Here is a 19,153-nt window from a genome sequence, read left to right on the forward strand (position 1 = left end):
CAAAACTCGAAAAAATGGTGCAGAACACAACATGAACAATGCATAAAGCAGCTCCTAGCTTCAGCCAGGACCCGACACTGCCAGTTGATACACAGACAACATCAAACTCTACTTCAACATGAACAATGCATAAATCATTTCAACGAAAATAAGAAATCTGCTATAGGCATCAAATTATCATGTCATTGGCATCTCACAAAGACATGGCATCTCTCCTTTCAGCCCACAAGGAAATCAAGATTAAGAGATAGACAGACTTGTGGGTCATTGGCAGTCACTTTGACGAATTTCTTCATGGAAGCTATCATCCGTCTCTTTGGTGTCGCGAAGGTTGTGCCTCTCCCGCCAATCACCAAGTGGCGGCAGCCTAAGTCAGGATCATAGCGGGAAGAGAAATCGGGAACTAATAAAGAGAACAGGAGTACTAATTAAGCACAGATTTTCATGTAGAAAACGATTCTAGATTTATTAAATTAACAAATTACCAGTCCCTAAAGGTCGAGGTGGATGCATGGAAACACATCCCTTACAACAACTCTGTCCTGATACAGAAAAAATCACCGCTATGAAGACAGAAGCAATAAAAAAATAGCAGTATAAAAGGAATCTTGAAAATCCATTATAAAAGAAGAAAACTTGGTCATGTATGCACTGCTGCTATTGTCACAAATAAAGAGAATGTCATATTCAAAATGAGGGTAAAAGTATTACTGATTTAGTTCCTAATTCTATATAGTAATCAAAATTCTTAGAAAGATGCGGACTACTTGGCATTTTAGGAATTGGCCACTTGAAATAAACCGACAGGGGCTCGGGCATTGGTTCTCGGACATTATTTTTACATATAACTTTTTAGCAAAACCAAGATATCATCAACCATTACTCCACTAAACAGATAGGGTAGTCACCTTTATGACAGATTGTGGTAGCTTATTTCAGTGTGTCAACAAATTACAGTTTCATATGTAGGGAGTGGGTCAATTCAAGTCCATAGCAAGCAGTCACATGGCTGATTTAGAAAAACATAATTATAGAATCTGTATGGATCAAGTATACACAATCCACCAGTCCAATCTATGGTATATTTATCCAGCGACGGGCCTGCCAAAATGCTCACAGTCTATATAAATATATCAGCCATCAGTGGAAGTAGTTCACAACAAACTACAAGCATTGATCCTAGAACTATACTTGGCCAGTATGACTAAAAGTTCGTCTATCAATGCAAAAATAGAAACACATTTGTAGATCAGCAAACAAATCTTTGAGATTTCTTGAGCATCCGCAAGCTCATAATTAGGCTGTCCGGGAAGTTAAATAGGCAAATGTACAACAATAATCATGGAAAAACAAAAGGTCACCTAAGAATTTCTTTAGCATCCGCAAGCTCATGGCCAAACCGTACATAACAGAACCCTGGCTCATGCATAGAATAAAAGAAGACACCTACATGTAAAAAACCACCTTTGTGTGATTAAGAACATCCAAGTTTCTTTCTGTGCGTGCAAGATATTTGTGATTGCATAACTCAAGGAGGTTTAAATCCTGAAACAGAGCAATTCAAGTCTGAGCTTTCTAAAATGCAGGTAGGGAATATCTTGCAATGCATAAACACATAGAAAGAAATTTTGTTTCAGGATTTAAACCTTCTTGAGTTATGCAATCACAAAGACTTGCAATCCATAAAGTTTTCTGCAAATACTTTAGTTATGCAATCCATAGACGCATAGACAGAGCAATCCATAAACCTTCTTTAGTTATGACACTCCTGGATCCAGCCAGGGGTGTGTTGGGTTCTCCTGCAGCCCAATAGGAACAAGAAACAAAGCAACACGGCATGAGGAAACAACATCCACAGCTCCAGAATCGAATCAAACAGAGAGGGGAGGGGAGTGGGGCGCACCTTGACCTTGACTACTCCATGGCTGGGCCTCGTCCTCCTCACTCTACATCGAGTCAAGTTGCTGCGTGCGTGAGGCAGGCAAGGAGAGAATGGAAGAAGAAGAAGTCCAAGAGGAGAGGATAAGGGGGCTGACCTTGATGGCGTTGGAGGAGCCTTGATGGCGAGGGAGCCACGGGGAGGGTCGCCGATGCTGGAGGAGACGCGGACACCGAAACCCTAGACACGGGGGAGCGATGCCCTGGTGCTCCTCCCAGGGATGGCGACGACGACAGTGAGTAGTGGCAGCGGCGAGGCCGGCGACGACGACAGTGAGTAGTGGCAGCGGCGAGGTCGGCGACGAAAGAGGAACTGAGGTCCTGGCTCAGACAACGAGGAGAAGGAGACAGCAAAGGCGCATGCGGCGCCGTCGGCAAGTGGGGTGAAGAGTGCGAGAGGGCGACGGCTAGGGTTCCTGCGAGGGAGGAATGGGAGCAGGGAGTAGGTCGTCGCTCTCCCTCACCAGCAGTCAAGTCATGTTGACCTAAGACGTGAAAAGACCAAAATGCCCATGGGGGCACCGAAATAACTGGCGGTGGCACACCAAAGGACGCACTATTCACATTGTAGCAGTGTCCAGCCTCGATCCGACGACCCAGATCATTTTGTCTGAGATCCAACAGCCCAAATCGTTTCGTTTGCAGATCCGGCAGACAGGATCATTTTGAAAACGCAATCCGACAGCCGAAAATCCAATGCCCTGAGGAGGCTTCAATTTACCCTGGACTCTAACAATGGGATGGGAGCAGCGGCGAATCCAAGGGGCAGGCTTGGATGGGCTCAAGCCTGCCCTCCGAAATTAAAATCCAGCCTATTCCAGCCCATCTCAGCCCAGTTTCAGCCCATCATAATCCAGTTTCAACCTGTGTACTGAAGTTGAGTCTGCCCTTCAAATTCATTCTAGATTCGCTACTGGATGGGAGAGAGATGGAGAGAGAAATGTACTGGTAGCAGTGAGTTTTTCTGTTATTGCGAGGCGGCTCGATGGGTCAATTAGTTTAGGTCACGCCATTCAAGGATAGATCTTGCAGGAAGCCAGTGGCAAAGTCCACCACATGTTGCTCTGCCAAGTCTTGTCACAGGCCGGCGAGCGTAACGTACTACAGAAATCAGGTGGATTCTTTTTTTTTTTGTTCCTGACCACGAAACCAGTCTAGCCTGCACAAAATCACATCGACTTCGATGGAGCTGGTTTCGATCCCGGGATACGCCCAACCCAGCCATCATCATTTTTCAAAACAATCCCGCAGTCGAGCACCTGATGTGCCCCAACCCCACTCTGAAGGCTGAAGCTACCAACGGACGGGCATGTGGAGAGCAGATCTTTTGGCCAGATTAACCAGCCCGAGAGATTCTTCAAAATTTCCAGTGATAAAGAAACGGGAACGGATCATTGGGGTGGTCGAGCAAATATCGGCGTTGCATAAGTACGGTGAGAAGCCGTAACCTCGCTGTCCCAAAGAGCTGACAGAAATCTACGATGGAGCTATGTCTAATCCCAAGACTTGGTTTTCTGCTTCACGTATCACATGTGCTAACCCGATCGACTGCATCTTGAAAGGCGCCGTGCTTCGCGGAATGAGAGAGTGAGAGACAGAAATGTACCGCAGCAGTAAAAAAGAAGAAGTAATTTTAGCAGTAAGTTTTTTCTGTTCTTGCGATCGGTCAATTAGTTTAGTTCACATGATACGAGGATAGATCTCGCAAAAAGTCAATGGCAAAATCCACGACATGTTGCTCTGATAAGTATTATCAGAGGCCGGTGAGCGGAACGTACAACAGAATTACAGAAATCAGGAAGATTCTCTGTTTTTCTCTCACGAAACCAACCTCGTTGCTCCTGCACATATTCACGTCCACTTCGATCGAGCTGGTTTCGATCCCGGGGTACACCCAACCCAACCATCATCATTTTTCAAAAAATCCCGCGCGCAGTTTGATCGGACAATAAGCTGAAGGACGCCAAGCACCTTTTTTTTTTGCGGGGAGAAGGACACCAAGCACCTGATGACCTATATTTTCCGAGCAATGCTACATCAACGGACTTTCACGGGCTAATTACGGGGTGAATTTGACATGGCCTTGCGAGAGCAGATCTTTCGGGCAGATTAATCAGCCCGAGAGATTCTTGAAATTTCCATGGATAAAGAAACGGAAGCGAATCATTGGGGCGGTCGAGCAAGGCAAGGCAGGCACGGCCAAGTCGATGAGCGGTAGCTGAGTAGCAGCTCCATCCTGCTCCAGCGAGCAACTGTAGGCTCATCACCACAGACAGTTTCGATGCAGATCACGGGTCTCTTTTTGTGTCTTTTCTTTTCCGGGGAAGCAGCTGGGCTACACTCTACAGCTGCTTTCGCGTCGCCGCTCTCGATCGGCGCACACGCGGACACACATTTCTGTCGGTAGAACGAACGGAGCTGCTGGCGGAGCTGCCAGACGATAGAATCTAGCCATGTTCAGTCAGTGCGCTCCCTTTTCTTCTTCAGGTTTGCCCTCCGCTGGCGATTTCAGATCGTGCGAACAATTTCATAGCAAGAGACCGCAAACATGTTAGCAATAGGAGCAGCAGCAGCAGTCCATGTGAATGACACAGTGTGATCCATGTGAGTGACACAGTGTGATCCCTGCACCTGCAGCGGCCCTCTTTCAACCCGAACGAGCATTTCTTCACATGCCATTTTGTCACGGAAACAAAAACTGCCCAGACTGTCCTGCAGTGCCCGCCCCATCACGCACCACCACACCTGCAACCAAAGGCTGCAGCAGATTGGATTCAGCGCCAGCATCTGAAGACACCATTTTAAATTGGTTCGCTTACTTTTCCTAAAGAGAGGATCAACTTGAAGCTCATCTGGCATGTGTACTTCATAATTATTTGCCATCAACATTCAAAAAAGAAATTTACTTGCCAAAGTCGATCTGCATCTGAACGATTCTGCAGCTGAGCTGAGCTGAGGCCTCTGGTTAATTAATCTCAGGATCGCACGGCCAAGTTGGCCTTAATCTTCTCCCCAATCCATGCGCCCCCACTAGCACCGTGTCGGTAGCCATATCACCCGGCGGTCATGGTCAACACTAACCAGCCAGTCCGTTACCATCCTCCCTTCCCATCTCGCCTCCTCCCTCACACAGCCCCATCCCCATCCCCAGTTATATATCACATCACCTTCCCCTGCTTTCAGCACTCCACACTCTCGCCAAGCCACACAGCCAGCCAGCGCCTCGATCTAGCACCACTCCTCCAGCAATGACGTCGTCCAGGAGAGCCCTCATCCTGCTGGCGGTGCTGCTGGCGGCGGTGCCGGCGGCGCTGAGCCAGAAGTCGACGGCCCCGGCGCCCGAGGCGCCCGAGACGCCGGACGCGCCTGCGGCGGGGACGCCGCCCAAGGCGTCCGCGGCGCCGAACGTGACGGCGGTGCTGGAGAAGAACGGGCAGTACACCAAGTTCATCCGGCTGATGGCGTCGACGCAGCAGGACACGCAGCTGAACGCGCAGGCCAACGACTCCGACACGGGCTTCACGGTGTTCGCCCCCACCGACAACGCCTTCAACAGCCTCAAGCCGGGCACCCTCAACTCGCTCTCGCAGCAGGACCAGGTGACGCTGGTGCAGGCCCACATCATCCCCACCTTCTACTCCATGGAGTCCTTCGAGACCGCCAGCAACCCCGTCCGCACCCAGGCCTCCGGCACCGACGGGCCCTGCACCGTCAACGTCACCGCCACCAGCAACAGCGCCGTCAACGTCTCCACGGGGATCGTCCACACCACCGTCGGCACCGCGCTGCGCGCCACCAGGCCGCTCGCCGTCTACTCCGTCGACAAGGTGCTGCTGCCCATGGACCTCTTCGGCCCCAAGCCCCCGGCGTCCGCGCCGCCGGCCCCCGGCAAGAAGCCCTCGTCGGCCAAGGGGGCAGCCAAGGCGCCCTCGGGCGACGACGAGGACGAGGAAGATGCCCCGCCCGCCGGTGCCGCCACCGCCGTCGGCGCCGGATGGAGGAGCCTGGTCGCCGTGGTGGCAGCGGCCACCGCCGCGTGCCTCTTGTAAGAAGAAGATCATGGTTCATGAGACCGACAGATTGATGGAGACTAGCTGCGTGCGTGCATGTTGTGCATGGATTTGGATAGCTTACGAGTAGTTCTTGGTGGCTGCTGCTTCTCTTCTTTCTTTTGTTAAATGTTCAGTTTTGCTGCTCTTTTTCTTCTTCTCTTGTTATTGAACCGGCGAGAAAGTTTGGGCTAAAATGTGACGAAATGTTTCACTGTTGAATCAAGCCGTCGTTGGGTGATTAAATTCTACTAGCACTGCATTTTATCTTCAGCTATTTAGCCGTTATTAAGTTATCTTCTAGAGAGACTTACATGTACACTGAATGTCTGAATCGGGTTGTCGGTGGTGAAAACGAACACTTAATACTCCCACGGGGCAACATTTTTCTGTTGTTGGAAAAGTGAAGCCACAAGTAGATCTTCCATCGATCTGAAAGACTGTAAATGAAAATGAGATTTGGTGCTGCTATTTTTTTTAGAGAGAAGAAACCTTTTTAGGGCAACTTGGTGTCAGTAGTTGTTTTTTCAGAGCAACTTGGTGTCAGTAGCTGACTGTATCGATCTGACTATTTATTTATCAATCTAGATACTCCAGCAGGACTAGACAAACTAAGGTGGATCAGAAGATGGGCTTGGTCTGGGCCCTGTCTTATGGTGGTTGGATCCTGTGTTTGTTTGTGGCCGATGAATTCGATCACGGGCTAGCTCTCTTCTTACTTTTTTTGGGGAAATAACGGCTAGCTCAGTCAGGCCTCCTAGTGTAAATGCAGCTACAGTACAGAGCTGTAAAGAAGGGTGGGCTTCCACTGAATAGATGGACACACCTGAGGAGGGCATGTTTTCCTTAAAAAAAGAGGAAAAAAAAATCTAAGAACATGTACAATGGTACTATCTTGGGAGTGACACACAGGGAAAATATTGAGGTGAAGAAGAGAGAAATCATAAGAAAATATGTGTCTTCTTTATTTAAGAGATGATCGCTTAGCACAATATGTCTCACCACGTTTTTAGGAATTGGTAGTTATTGAAGATAAGACTAAAAGATAATCCCTTGTAGACATGTTTTTATTACCATTTGTAGATTACATGCAAGGTTTAGGATAGGACTGTTTTATCAACCACTCTACATGCCCTAACAAAAAACTAAATTGACGGTCCAAATTTTCCATCAAATAAATCAACCCCCACCCCACCAAACACACTCTCTGACTTTGCCGTCCTCCATGGTGTCGGGTGGTTGTGGGGGAGCTTGGATCTAGGTTTGAGTGGTGTAAATAGGTACATTAGGTTGTCTAAGGAAGGGAGTTGAGACTGTGACGACATCCTCTCTGACGAGAAGTCCTCTCCGTTTCGGCAGTGTACCTTATGCAATACACGCATGGAGATTGTCCTTACTGGTTGGATCTTCAATTTGACAGTGTGATGTGTTGGTTTTCCTTTCAAACGGAGTTTCTACCGATTTGGAAGGAGGTGCATGTGTTCCTTCGCAAGACCGGGATAGTTATTCTTCTTTCTCAATGGCAGCGACCGACGGCTTCCTTCCTCATTACAGCAAGGTGTGCTCATTGACATCAGAATCGAACAACCCGGGTTGTTCATGTGTTTCAAAAACTGCACTTGGGCCTCGTCTAGCGCTGATGCGTACTTTCTACATCAACTTTCTTTTCAGTGTGTGCTAGCGTCGCCGGAGCCTACCTGTGTGTGAGGGGGTTTTGTTTTTCTGTCTTGCAGGGTCTTCTTCGTAGAGCTGCAGCTACTATGTCGTTATGTAAATAAAGCATTTGTTTTTAAGGTAACTTACTTTTAAAAACGAATATGCTAATATCAAGAAGATATCAGTTACACCTTTGCACCAACATGACTGAAGAGCTACTAAAAACATCGAAGATGCACGTGGCCAAATTATTACGAACAAAGAAAAACAACGACCAATAGAACAACTGTAGCAAACAATGGCAACAATCATAAATAATAGCAACCCCAAATAACAACATGGATGCTCCAAAAACGATGCCTGCAGAAAGGGAACAACATAAGAGCATTGTCCTCGCTGGACCCAACCACAAAGAACAGATTCTGAGTTTTCACTTGAGCGAGGAGTCTAGGTAAACTTGCCTTCAACAAGGAAAGTTTTGTGAACAATGTCATTCTCAGGTTTAACCCATAAAGGTGGGATCTAGAGTTTTCACCCCTGAAACACGAGCCCCTACACTAAGAAAGCACCACATATCCAGCATCGCCCTGTGTTGTCACCATCCCGTTGTTCCATCATCACACAACCGCTTAGACATACGGTCCTCGTGTTCCTAGCCATACAATTACAACCATACACGTGTAGCACATGCTTTCGAGCAGCACGTGTCATCCGCCATATTTACCGATCCCATGTTGACGAGAGTCCATAACGTCCACACAACCAATTTAGGCCAGTCACATGGGGCACTTCGACAATGGGGAAACCCACACATCAGGCAGAAGGTGAGTTGTCCGATCGTCTGCTGCAGACACCATCTTGGGCCATGTTGGCACTACAAACCTCTGTACCGAGTGGGAAACATCCAATCACCGAAGAGCACCGCCAGGATTCTTCCAATACGAAGGATAAAAACCCGCCAACCTTATTCCAAGCCTCTGGTCGTGTTGCCAGGAGCAAAATAACCGAGGTGCGCAGAACTACACTAGTTCAGAAATCGCTTCCGTGCATGGATCAAGAAGATGCTCAACCGTCGTCATCATCAGGAACTGGAACCATAAAGCTCACTGTCGTCGCAAAATGACGGATCGGAAAGCCTCTGCTACAAATCATCGTCGTCGTCGTTGATGCCATGATCGGCCACCTTGCAGCCGTTGCAGCAAGGCTAAGCTGAGAGGTCCCGGGGAGGCCACCCCGGTATCTGATCTCCGCTGACACACACGCCGTCCATGGCCGCTGCAAAGCTTTAGTTGTGAGGACACTTGTAACACAAGGAGATGAGCCTTCCACCGTCGTTTGCCAGCCTTGCATGACTTCCTCTTGCGGCGGCAAGATGGGTACTGTGTCTGTGATGACCTTACTAGGTAAGGATCACAATCACTAGATAAACCACTCTGAATTCGAATTTTATTACAGAGATGGAGTTTACGTGAGGTAGAAGAAAGAAATGGGGAATGGGGAATTAGACTGAGAGACTATCCTATTACAGATTCGCTGTCTTGCTCGACTGAACCCTGGTCTATAAGTACACACCGCTCGCGCGGCCACGGCCCGCTGACCATTACACCCCACACGGCCCAACGCCCAGAACTAGAATACTAAAGCTAGCCTGCTGTGATTACATCCCCTATTCCTTCGCTGTTCCCTCCCGACGATCACGGTTGCTGACAGTGCCTCCCTCTGAAGATCCAGCATGCCCCCATGCTGGTGCTCCGGGGTATCTCCTCTTCAAAACCTCATAGTCCTCCCATGTTGCCGCTTCTTCGAACAGTCCAGACCATTGCATGAGTACTTGCACATGCACTGCATTGCCTTTCTTGGCCATTTTTCTGTCCAACACCTTCTCAGGGACTACATTGGCCACTGATAAATCCGATGGCGTTGGAAAATCTGAAAACACAAGAGTGTGGTCTGGCCTGTGCTCCTTTAGTTGAGACACATGAAACACAGGATGAATGAGAGCCTTTTCTGGTAATTGTAGTCTATATGCTGATGGTCCAATTCGTTCCAGAATTTCAAAAGGGCCATAGTATTTGTAAGCAAGTTTGGGACAAGGACGATTGACCACTGTGTGTTGGGCGTATGGCTGCAGTTTCAGATACACCACCTCCCCCACTGAGTATGATCTGTCCGATCTGTGCCTGTCAGCAAAATGCTTCATCTTTGCTTGTGCTTTCATCAAATTGGCTTTTAGCAAAGCAGAATGAGCTTGGTGTTCTCTCAACCATTGTTCCACTTCCACATTGTCAGACTGGAGGAGAGAAGAGAAAAACCCATAGGTAGGACTGTACTTGTTGGGGAACGTAGTAATTTCAAAAAAATTCCTACGCACACGCAAGATCATGGTGATGCATAGCAACGAGAGGGGAGAGTGTTGTCTACGTACCCTCGTAGACTGAAGCGGAAGCGTTGACGCAACGTAAAGGAAGTAGTCGTACGTCTTCCCGGTCCAACCGATCCAAGTACCGTTACTCCGGCACCTCCGAGTTCTTGGCACACATTCAGCTCGATGACGCTCCCCGGGCTCCGATCCAGCAAAGCTTCGGGGAGGAGTTCCGTCAGCACGACGGCGTGGTGACGATCTTGATGTTCAACTGTCGCAGGGCTTCGCCTAAGCACTGCTACAATATGACCGAGGTGGAATATGGTGGAAGGGGGCACCGCACACGGCTAAGGAACGATCACGAAGATCAACTTGTGTGTTCTAGGGTGCCCCCTGCCCCCGTATATAAAGGAGCCAAGGGGAGGGGGCGGCCGGCCAAGGAGGGCGCGCCAAGGGGGAGTCCTACTCCCACCGGGGAGTAGGACTCCCTTCTTTCCTAGTTGGAGAAGGAGAAGTGGGAAAGAGGAGGAAGAGGGAAAGGAAAGGGGGGGGGGCGCCGCCCCCCTCTCCTTGTCCTATTCGGACTAGGGAGGGGAGGGGCGCGCGGCCACCTCTTGCCTCCTTCCCTCTTCTCCCTTAGGGCCCATGTAGGCCCAATAACCCCCCGGGGGGGTTCCGGTAACCCCCCGGTACTCCGATAAAATCCCGATTTCACCCGGAACGATTCCGATATCCAAATATATGCTTCCAATATATCGATCTTTATGTCTCGACCATTTCGAGACTCCTCGTCATGTCCTGATCACATCCGGGACTCCGACCAACCTTCGGTACATCAAAATACATAAACTCATAATGAAATTGTCATCGTAACGTTAAGCGTGCGGACCCTACGGTTCAAGAACAATGTAGACATGACCGAGACACGTCTCCGGTCAATAACCAATAGCGGAACCTGGATGCTCATATTGGTTCCTACATATTCTACGAAGATCTTTATCGGTCAGACCGCATAACAACATACGTTGTTCCCTTTGTCATCGGTATGTTACTTGCCCGAGATTCGATCGTCGGTATCTCAATACCTAGTTCAATCTCGTTACCGGCAAGTCTCTTTACTCGTTCCGTAATACATCATCTCACAACTAACTCATTAGTTGCAATGCTTGCAAGGCTTATGTGATGTGTATTACCGAGAGGGCCCAGAGATACCTCTCCGACAATCGGAGTGACAAATCCTAATCTTGAAATACGCCAACCCAACATTTACCTTTGGAGACACCTGTAGTGCTCCTTTATAATCACCCATTTACGTTGTGACGTTTGGTAGCACACAAAGTGTTCCTCCGGCAAACGGGAGTTGCATAATCTCATAGTCATAGGAACATGTATAAGTCATGAAGAAAGCAATAGCAACATACTAAACGATCGGGTGCTAAGCTAATGGAATGGGTCATGTCAATCAGATCATTCACCTAATGATGTGATCCCGTTAATCAAATAACAACTCTTTGTCCATGGTTAGGAAACATAACCATCTTTGATTAACGAGCTAGTCAAGTAGAGGCATACTAGTGACACTCTGTTTGTCTATGTATTCACACATGTATTATGTTTCCGGTTAATACAATTCTAGCATGAATAATAAACATTTATCATGATATAAGGAAATAAATAATAACTTTATTATTGCCTCTAGGGCATATTTCCTTCAGTACCCATATAAGGCCTTGAACGTGAGCATCCCAAGGCAGTATGGAAGTTGGTGTTATACCAAAACTCAGCCAGAGGCAGCCAATTGTGCCATTTATGAGGAGTGTCATGCACTGCACATCTTAAATACATCTCCAAACACTGGTTGACCCTTTCACTCTGACCATCGCTCTGTGGGTGATACGCTGTTGTCATGTGCAGCTTGGTGTCCCACAGCTTAAACAAGTCTTTTCCAGAAATGACTTGTAAAAATTTGATCCCTATCAGAAACTATTGTGTGAGGAGGTCCATGCAGCTTCACAATAGTTTCAAAAAAAACTTTTGCGACCACCGGAGCAGAAAATGGATGTCTGAGAGGAATAAAGTGGGCATACTTGGTATATCTGTCCACCACCACTAGTATCACGTTGTAGCCAGCGGACTTGGGAAGCCCTTCAACGAAATCCATAGCTACCTGTTGCCAGGGTCCTTTCGGAACTGGTAGAGGGTTCAGCAACCCGGGATATTTACAGTGTTCATGCTTAGCTTTTTTGACAAACATCACATTGTTGCACAAACTTAGTGACATCAGCTTTTAACCCAGGCCAAGCAAACAACTTGTGCAATCTCTGGAAGGTGGCCTGTATACCCGAGTGGCCCCCAAGAGCACTTGCATGGAAGGCTGAAATGAGCTTTGTTTTAAGAGCATAATTTGCCCCTATCCAAATTCGGTCTTGCATCTTAATAATCCCTTGTTGCAAGGAAAATCCTTCCACATTGTCATTAGCTATTGCCAGCTGTTGCAACAGTTGTTGGGCTTGAGGGTCCACTTCATATGAGTTCAATACCTATTGCAACCATACTGGCTGACTCCGTGAAGTTGTGGTGATAGCCAACAAGTGACCCACTCTAGACAAGGCATCAGCCACCGTATTTTCACTACCCTTTTTGTATTGGAATTGGAATTGCAGCCCCACCAGTTTGGTCATTGCTTTCCGCTGCAAGTCAGAAGTCAACACTTGATCTCCCAGTTGACACAAACTCTGATGATCTGTTTTAATAATGAAGGGTCCTCTCTGGAGATATGCTCTCCATTTTTCTACTGCCATCATGATCGCCAAAAACTCCTCATAAATTGACAGCTGCTGATTTTTGATGCCTAGAGCTTTGCTGTAGAAGGCCATAGGGTGAGCATCTTGTATGAGAACTGCTCCTATCCCAGTGGAGCAAGCATCAGTTTCAATTGTAAATTGTTTATTGAAATCGGGCAAACCAAGCACTGGAGTGGTGGACATGGCCAATTTCAACTTGTCGAATGCCAGATGGGCCTCATCGGACCAAGCAAAGCTATTTTTCTGCAGTAACTGAGTTAGTGGTTTTGCAATAATGCTATAGTGCCTGACAAACTTCCTATAGTATCCGGTTAGACCTAGAAACCCTCTCAGTTCAGTTACATTTTGGGGTACATGCCAATCCATCATCACTTTAGTTTTCTCAGGGTCTGTAGCTACCCCCTCATCAGAGATAATATGCCCCAGATATTCCAGTTTCTGCTGGGCAAAGGTGCACTTACTGAGTTTGGCATAGAACTGATTTTCTCTCAACACTTGGAACACCTCTCTCAAGTGGTTGACATGTTCCTCCAAGGACTCACTGAACACCAGTATGTCATCCATGAAAATGACCACATACTTTCTGTTTCCTTTGGAAAAACACCAATTCATTACTCCTTGAAAAGTTCCAGGTGCAGTGGCTAAACCAAATGCCATAACTCTGAATTGATAGTGACCATTGTGGGTTCTGGAAGCTGTTTTATGTTCGTCTTCAGGTAGCATTCTGATCTGGTGGTAGCCAGCTTTTAAATCCAACTTGGTAAACCATTTAGCGCCTGTAAATTCATCCAGTAGTTCATCCACAATTGGCATTGGAAACCTACTTTTGACAGTAATGGAATTTAACTTTCTGTAATCCACACAAAACCTCCAAGTGCCATCCTTCTTCTTGACTAGCAACACAGGAGAGGCAAAAGGACTGACACTAGGTGTAATCAAGCCAGCTTCTAACATTTCTGCCACTTGTTTCTCAATCTCATCCTTTTGCAAGGGAGAGTACCTATATGGCCTGACATTCACTGGTGCTGCTCCAGGTATGAGATGGATAGCATGATCCAGGGCTCTAGGGGGAGGCAAAGACTTTGGATCATTAAACACATCAGCAAACTCATCAATGACAACTTGAACTTCGGGATGGATTGTGTTGCTTTTAGTGTTATGAACAGGGACCAGCAAGGCAGTGGCCCAAATGTCATTCCCTCTATGCCATCTCATGGCCTGTTCCACTGACAATTCTTGTAAACCGGGTTTGTCGCTTTTAGTAATTCCTTGCAGAGTAATGAGTTGATCCTGATAGTTAAATCTGACCCATTTTTCCTTCCACTGACAAGTCATTTCTCCCCATTGCTCCAACCAGTCCATACCAAGGATCATATCATACCCTCCCGGGTCCAATACCTTCAGAGGATAACTGAAGGTATGCCCCTGTACCCACCAATGCATTTCCGGCACAAACGCAGAACACTGCAACTTCTCTCCATTTGCTACTTTTACTGGCCATGGTGATTGCAACTTCTGAGGAGTGACTTGAACTCTAGATAATATTTAAGAATCAATGAAACTATGAGTGCTCCCAGAATCAAGTAAAATTAACACCACCTGATTGCCAATCAGGGCTCTCAACCTAACAGTCTGGGGATGATCAGCTCCTGACAATGCATTGATTGAAATCTGCATGTCTGCCAGAGCAGTTTCTTGTTCCACAATAGCACCTAGTAACTCATCAGATAGGATGTCAGGATCTGCCCCTTGCATTGCTTGAACGGCCCCTTGAGGTGCAGATTTAGTGCACAAATGGCCCGACATGTATTTGTCCCCACAACTGAAACACAACCCATTGGCCCTTCTGAATTCTTTGAGCTATCTAGTTTTCCATAGATCTCCTACCACCACTGGTTGAGCCTTGTAATCAGTTTTTAGACCCATTGCTTTATGGTTTGTCCATTTAAGATGTTTGCTTCTGGCCAAGACCTCTTCCTGAATACCAACATACATCGCAGCTTCGCTGACTGTAGGTGGTATTTGCATCTCCACCGCAGCTCTCAACTCCTCTCTCAGACCCAACACAAACCTAGTTACCAGGAATGTGTCACTAACTGTGTTTTCATACAGCAGCAACTGGTAAATTAATTGCGTAAACTCTCTTTTGTACTCAGCCACTGACCCAGACTGTTTAAGCATCATCAACTCTTTCATTTTGTGTCTATGCGCATTGACATCGAACTCTGACATCATAGCAGAGCGAAACTCATGCCAATTAGGCCACTGATGAGTCAGTTTATACGCATGAAACCAATTGGCCGCATCACCATACAAATGCAGGGAAGCTGATGTGACTCTGAAGAACTCCGGAATTTCATACAGTGAGAAATAAGCTTCACATCCATCGAGCCAAATTCGCACATCAGTGCCATCAAAACGAGGGAAGTCCATTTTGGGCATCCACGGTCTACGCGGATGATGATCCTGACAATCAGACACAAATGCCTTCTTCTGCTTATCCAAATTGGGCTGGGACTTGTTCTGAACTGGCGGCGCATTGGGTATCGGTGCTTGGTTCCTCAGTTGCGATGTTATTTGCGGGGGTGACCCCAATATGCCTTCATTCCCCGCTGGTGAAACTGTGGGTGACGCCTGTTTGTGTAACTGATCACGGGCTGCTGCCATCTGGTCCTGCCTTACCTCTCCAATGGATTTCATAGTCAAATTGACATTGCTCTGAACGGCTCTGAATCACATCGATGCGTTCCACCTGCGTGTTGAACTTCTGATCCAATTCTTCTATCCTGGTGAAAAATTCATCGATGCGGCCGATTTTGTCTCCCAAATCTGATAGCACCTCCAGCCTCTGCATCACCCTTGTCTCAAATGCCTCCATGGAGCCTAGGACCAAATCTGTCTGCACACTGGCCTTGGGAGGAGCTGTGGTGCCCCCTGGATCCTACCGCCGCCCAGGTCAGTGAGTACTGGGGCGCCGCTCACCGTCTCCGCACGCGCCCTGTCCTCTGCAACTGACCTCCCACGCCTCCACTGCAGCGCCAATCTGGTCGCCGCCTTGGAATTTTACACCCAGCTGAAAATCACCGGGAAACCGAGCGCGTACCTGGATCCGCTGCCGAATGATCTCCGCCGCCCTGATTGCTCTCCACCGCCGGTGCTGGAACGAAGCACCCGACCCACCACCTCCGCGAACTCCGTCGACGAGCCGGGATTTTACGGGAGAGCCCAACCGAAGCGCCGACGAGCCCAATTCGCCTCCCCGCCGCCGATCGCCCGAATCTGATACCAACTGTGATGACCTTACTAGGTAAGGATCACAATCACTAGATAAACCACTCTGAATTCGAATTTTATTACAGAGATGGAGTTTACGTGAGGTAGAAGAAAGAAATGGGGAATGAGGAATTAGACTGAGCGACTATCCTGTTACAGATTCGCTGTCTTGCTCGACTGAATCCTGGTCTATAAATACACACCGCTCGCGCGGCCACGGCCCGCTGACCATTACACCCCACACGGCCCAAGGCCCAGAACTAGAATACTAAAGCTAGCCTGCTGTGATTACAACCCCTATTCCTTCGCTGTTCCCTCCTGACGATCACGATTGCTGACATGTGTCTTCAGCCGACACTTTCGTAGGAAGGACAGCAAAGGCGCCAGGAAGGCAAGGGCAGCAGTGGATGATCTCTACCATAACCAAACATGCCAAATTTTGATAATACGATGGCATGTTAGTAGGGATGGAGTAACAGGACGATGTGCGTAATGTTGCATGAGTTTGTATAGATTTGAGATATGATAATTGAGGTGTCCGGATATGGATGACATATGGATGACATTATTTGAAGCATGATCGTGAGTGCCCGCGGACGCGCCGGATTTGCCCATCGCGGTTGTAGACGCTCCGAGCAGTGCGTTTGCCTCATACGTGGAAAATGCAAGAGCCTACCATGAAACCTGTCCTAATTCAGTCAGTCGGTGTGATTCTCGTGGGTTATACGAGACCACGGGGGAGGTTTGGTGGGGCGGCGGAGACTGCAGAGTGCATACATACAACAAGCGAGGACAGAGCGGAGGAGAGAGACGGGTGGACGGACAGTGACACGCTCGCACACATGATGCCAGCCAGGTTCCGGTGGGCTTTCGCTGTCGCTAAATCACAAGCTTGTGCATGGCTGCGCTGGAAGAAACCATTTGTTATCGACCCAGCGCCCGGCCACCTCTCACCCGTTTTTCTTTCTCTTTGCGAGCTCGCGATCCAGATTTGCGCGCCACGTGGACGGACGGTAGTCGTCGGTCTCCCCCCTTGTACGTACACGTAACGTACGTACGCACATGACAGGAGATGGGCTACTAGTTCAGAGTAGGAGATGGTCGTATCGTATGTACGCACGCACATGTCCACATGAGATAACACAGCTGTATGCATGTACCGTAACGTCGAGGGATACGGCGGAGAACATGCAGGTGCTGTGGATTTGTTTGTTCATTCGTAGGCTCATAGCAGCCGCCGCGGACAATGTAGAGTGTGGCCCCGTTAACTTGGCGCCTGTGAATGTGCTGCACTACGTGTCCTCGAAGATACTACTCGGCCAGGGAGGAGTCGGCGGATCGGACGTCGTGTCCGCGTCGCTGCGCCGTCGCCGTCGCCGTCGATCTCTTTCTCCCCCTTGCTGCATGCTGCGTACGCCACTTTTGCGTCGGCGACCGCGTTCCCGCCCCAGCAGGGCAATATATTACGGCTACCCGATCTCCGTCGACCAGCACCCAAATTCTTGCCGAGAATAAAATACAGAGCACCCAAATGCAGAGTCACGTACGATTAGAGACGAGTGTAGCACACGACGTGAGACGTGAGGTGAGGTGAGGTGAGGCGGGCACGGCCCCAAAGTGGCAAGCAAGAAGCCGGACGGGAGTACGTTGGGCGGGCGCTGTCGACCCATCAATGATTCGACGTGGACAGCCCGATTGCACTAGAGCCAACCACGACCCTCTCATGGCGAGTCTCTACTACGACGCGCACACGCACGCACACACGCATACTGTCGGTGCAAATGAACGAAGCACCAGCAGCTTTGCGTGCCGACGATTTATATATTTTTTTCTTAAAGAAACTCAGCATCATGCATGTTGCCCCCGAAAGTACACATTTCCTACCGCAATCATTCGTACCACCAACTGATGAATATGAATATGCTATACTAGTAAGTGGTACTTATTATATGCTTGTCCAACTGGACTTTTCAGATCGGACATACTTACGAGCCACTCACCCGGCCGACAGAAAGAAGTGTCATCATACACGCAGGATTGATCGGTAACATGTTGTACAGTCCTCTTTCTGAGCCTTGTGCTTGTGCTTGGAGGTAAAGCATCCACATCCACCCTGGGTTCTGCCTGGCTTCACCGCCACATGCAGCTACTAGGTAATTCATCAGAGGCATCTACACGCAGGACGCGAGCACGTCTTAAACCCGCCTCAAACGCTCGGACAGACGGTCCGGTTATGAAAAATGACTCAGTCGGCCGCCTTGAACCGTACTCAAACGTTCGGGCTGTTCGGCGCCCCTCATATCCAGCCCAAATACGGGGTGGTCTAGATGCGTCCGTACAGCCCCGCCAGCGCCGGCGTCAGGACTGGCGAAGCTGTGATTATGGGGCTAATTAATGGAGAAGGGGCATAGCCGCGCCGGTGCCGGCGCCTGCATGCACGAGGACACCCGAGTCTGAGGCACGAGCAGCCCGGCTTGAGCGGCAGCGGGGGAGGGAGAGGGCAGCGGCGGGGGAGGCGCTGACCGCGCGCTGGTCGATTTGGAGGTTACACTCCTCGCGTCGGTTCTCCATCGCTCTCTCAAGATGGCGGAGACGGATACGCGACGCCTTCGCCGCAAGAATGCCAAGGCGCCCCGATTCGCCATCGAGTTGTCGGAGCGCGAGACAAACAAGGAGGCGGCGAAAGCGAAAGCGAAGATGGCCCGCCCATGCGACGGATCAGGACCGTTTGCTCCGCAGGCTGTCGGGCCAAAGGTGCAACTCCGACTCCAACCTGACAGACGGCTCCACCTCTAGCTCGACGCACCTTCACATGCCGACGCCAACATGGAGGAGGGGCACGGCCATGCTGACGACCGGAAGGGGAAGAGTCCGACGAGGAAATGGTGATTTCCTCCGCTCTTCCCTGTTTTATTTATGTTTAACCTATGCTTTAAGTATTTGTAGTATGCATTTGCACTGTTAGCTGATGAACTTCGATGAACTATGTGCTTTTGTTAGGCGATGTAATGGTGATCTAGCATGTCAATCATGTTAATACGTAGCGTTGCACGGGTTGCATTGTGTTGGGG

At 48.8% G+C, this 19,153-nt stretch overlaps 1 protein-coding gene and 1 pseudogene across 1 annotated transcript; one reads left to right on the forward strand and one right to left on the reverse strand.

Moving 5' to 3' along the window:
- Positions 1 to 5,058: 5,058 nt before the first annotated feature.
- Positions 5,059 to 6,233, forward strand: LOC125529025 (fasciclin-like arabinogalactan protein 6). Its single transcript, XM_048693437.2, has one exon. It carries the CDS (start codon positions 5,187 to 5,189, stop codon positions 5,985 to 5,987), a length of 801 nt encoding a protein of 266 aa, XP_048549394.1. The 5' UTR covers positions 5,059 to 5,186; the 3' UTR covers positions 5,988 to 6,233.
- A 6,312-nt stretch (positions 6,234 to 12,545) lies between these two features.
- On the reverse strand, positions 12,546 to 15,687 carry LOC147992666 (uncharacterized; annotated as a pseudogene).
- Between the last annotated feature and the right edge of the window lie 3,466 nt (positions 15,688 to 19,153).

The sequence above is a fragment of the Triticum urartu genome, chromosome 1A (assembly GCF_056163025.1).
Source record: "Triticum urartu cultivar PI428250 chromosome 1A, HENAU_Tu73, whole genome shotgun sequence".
Taxonomy (NCBI): domain Eukaryota; kingdom Viridiplantae; phylum Streptophyta; class Magnoliopsida; order Poales; family Poaceae; genus Triticum; species Triticum urartu.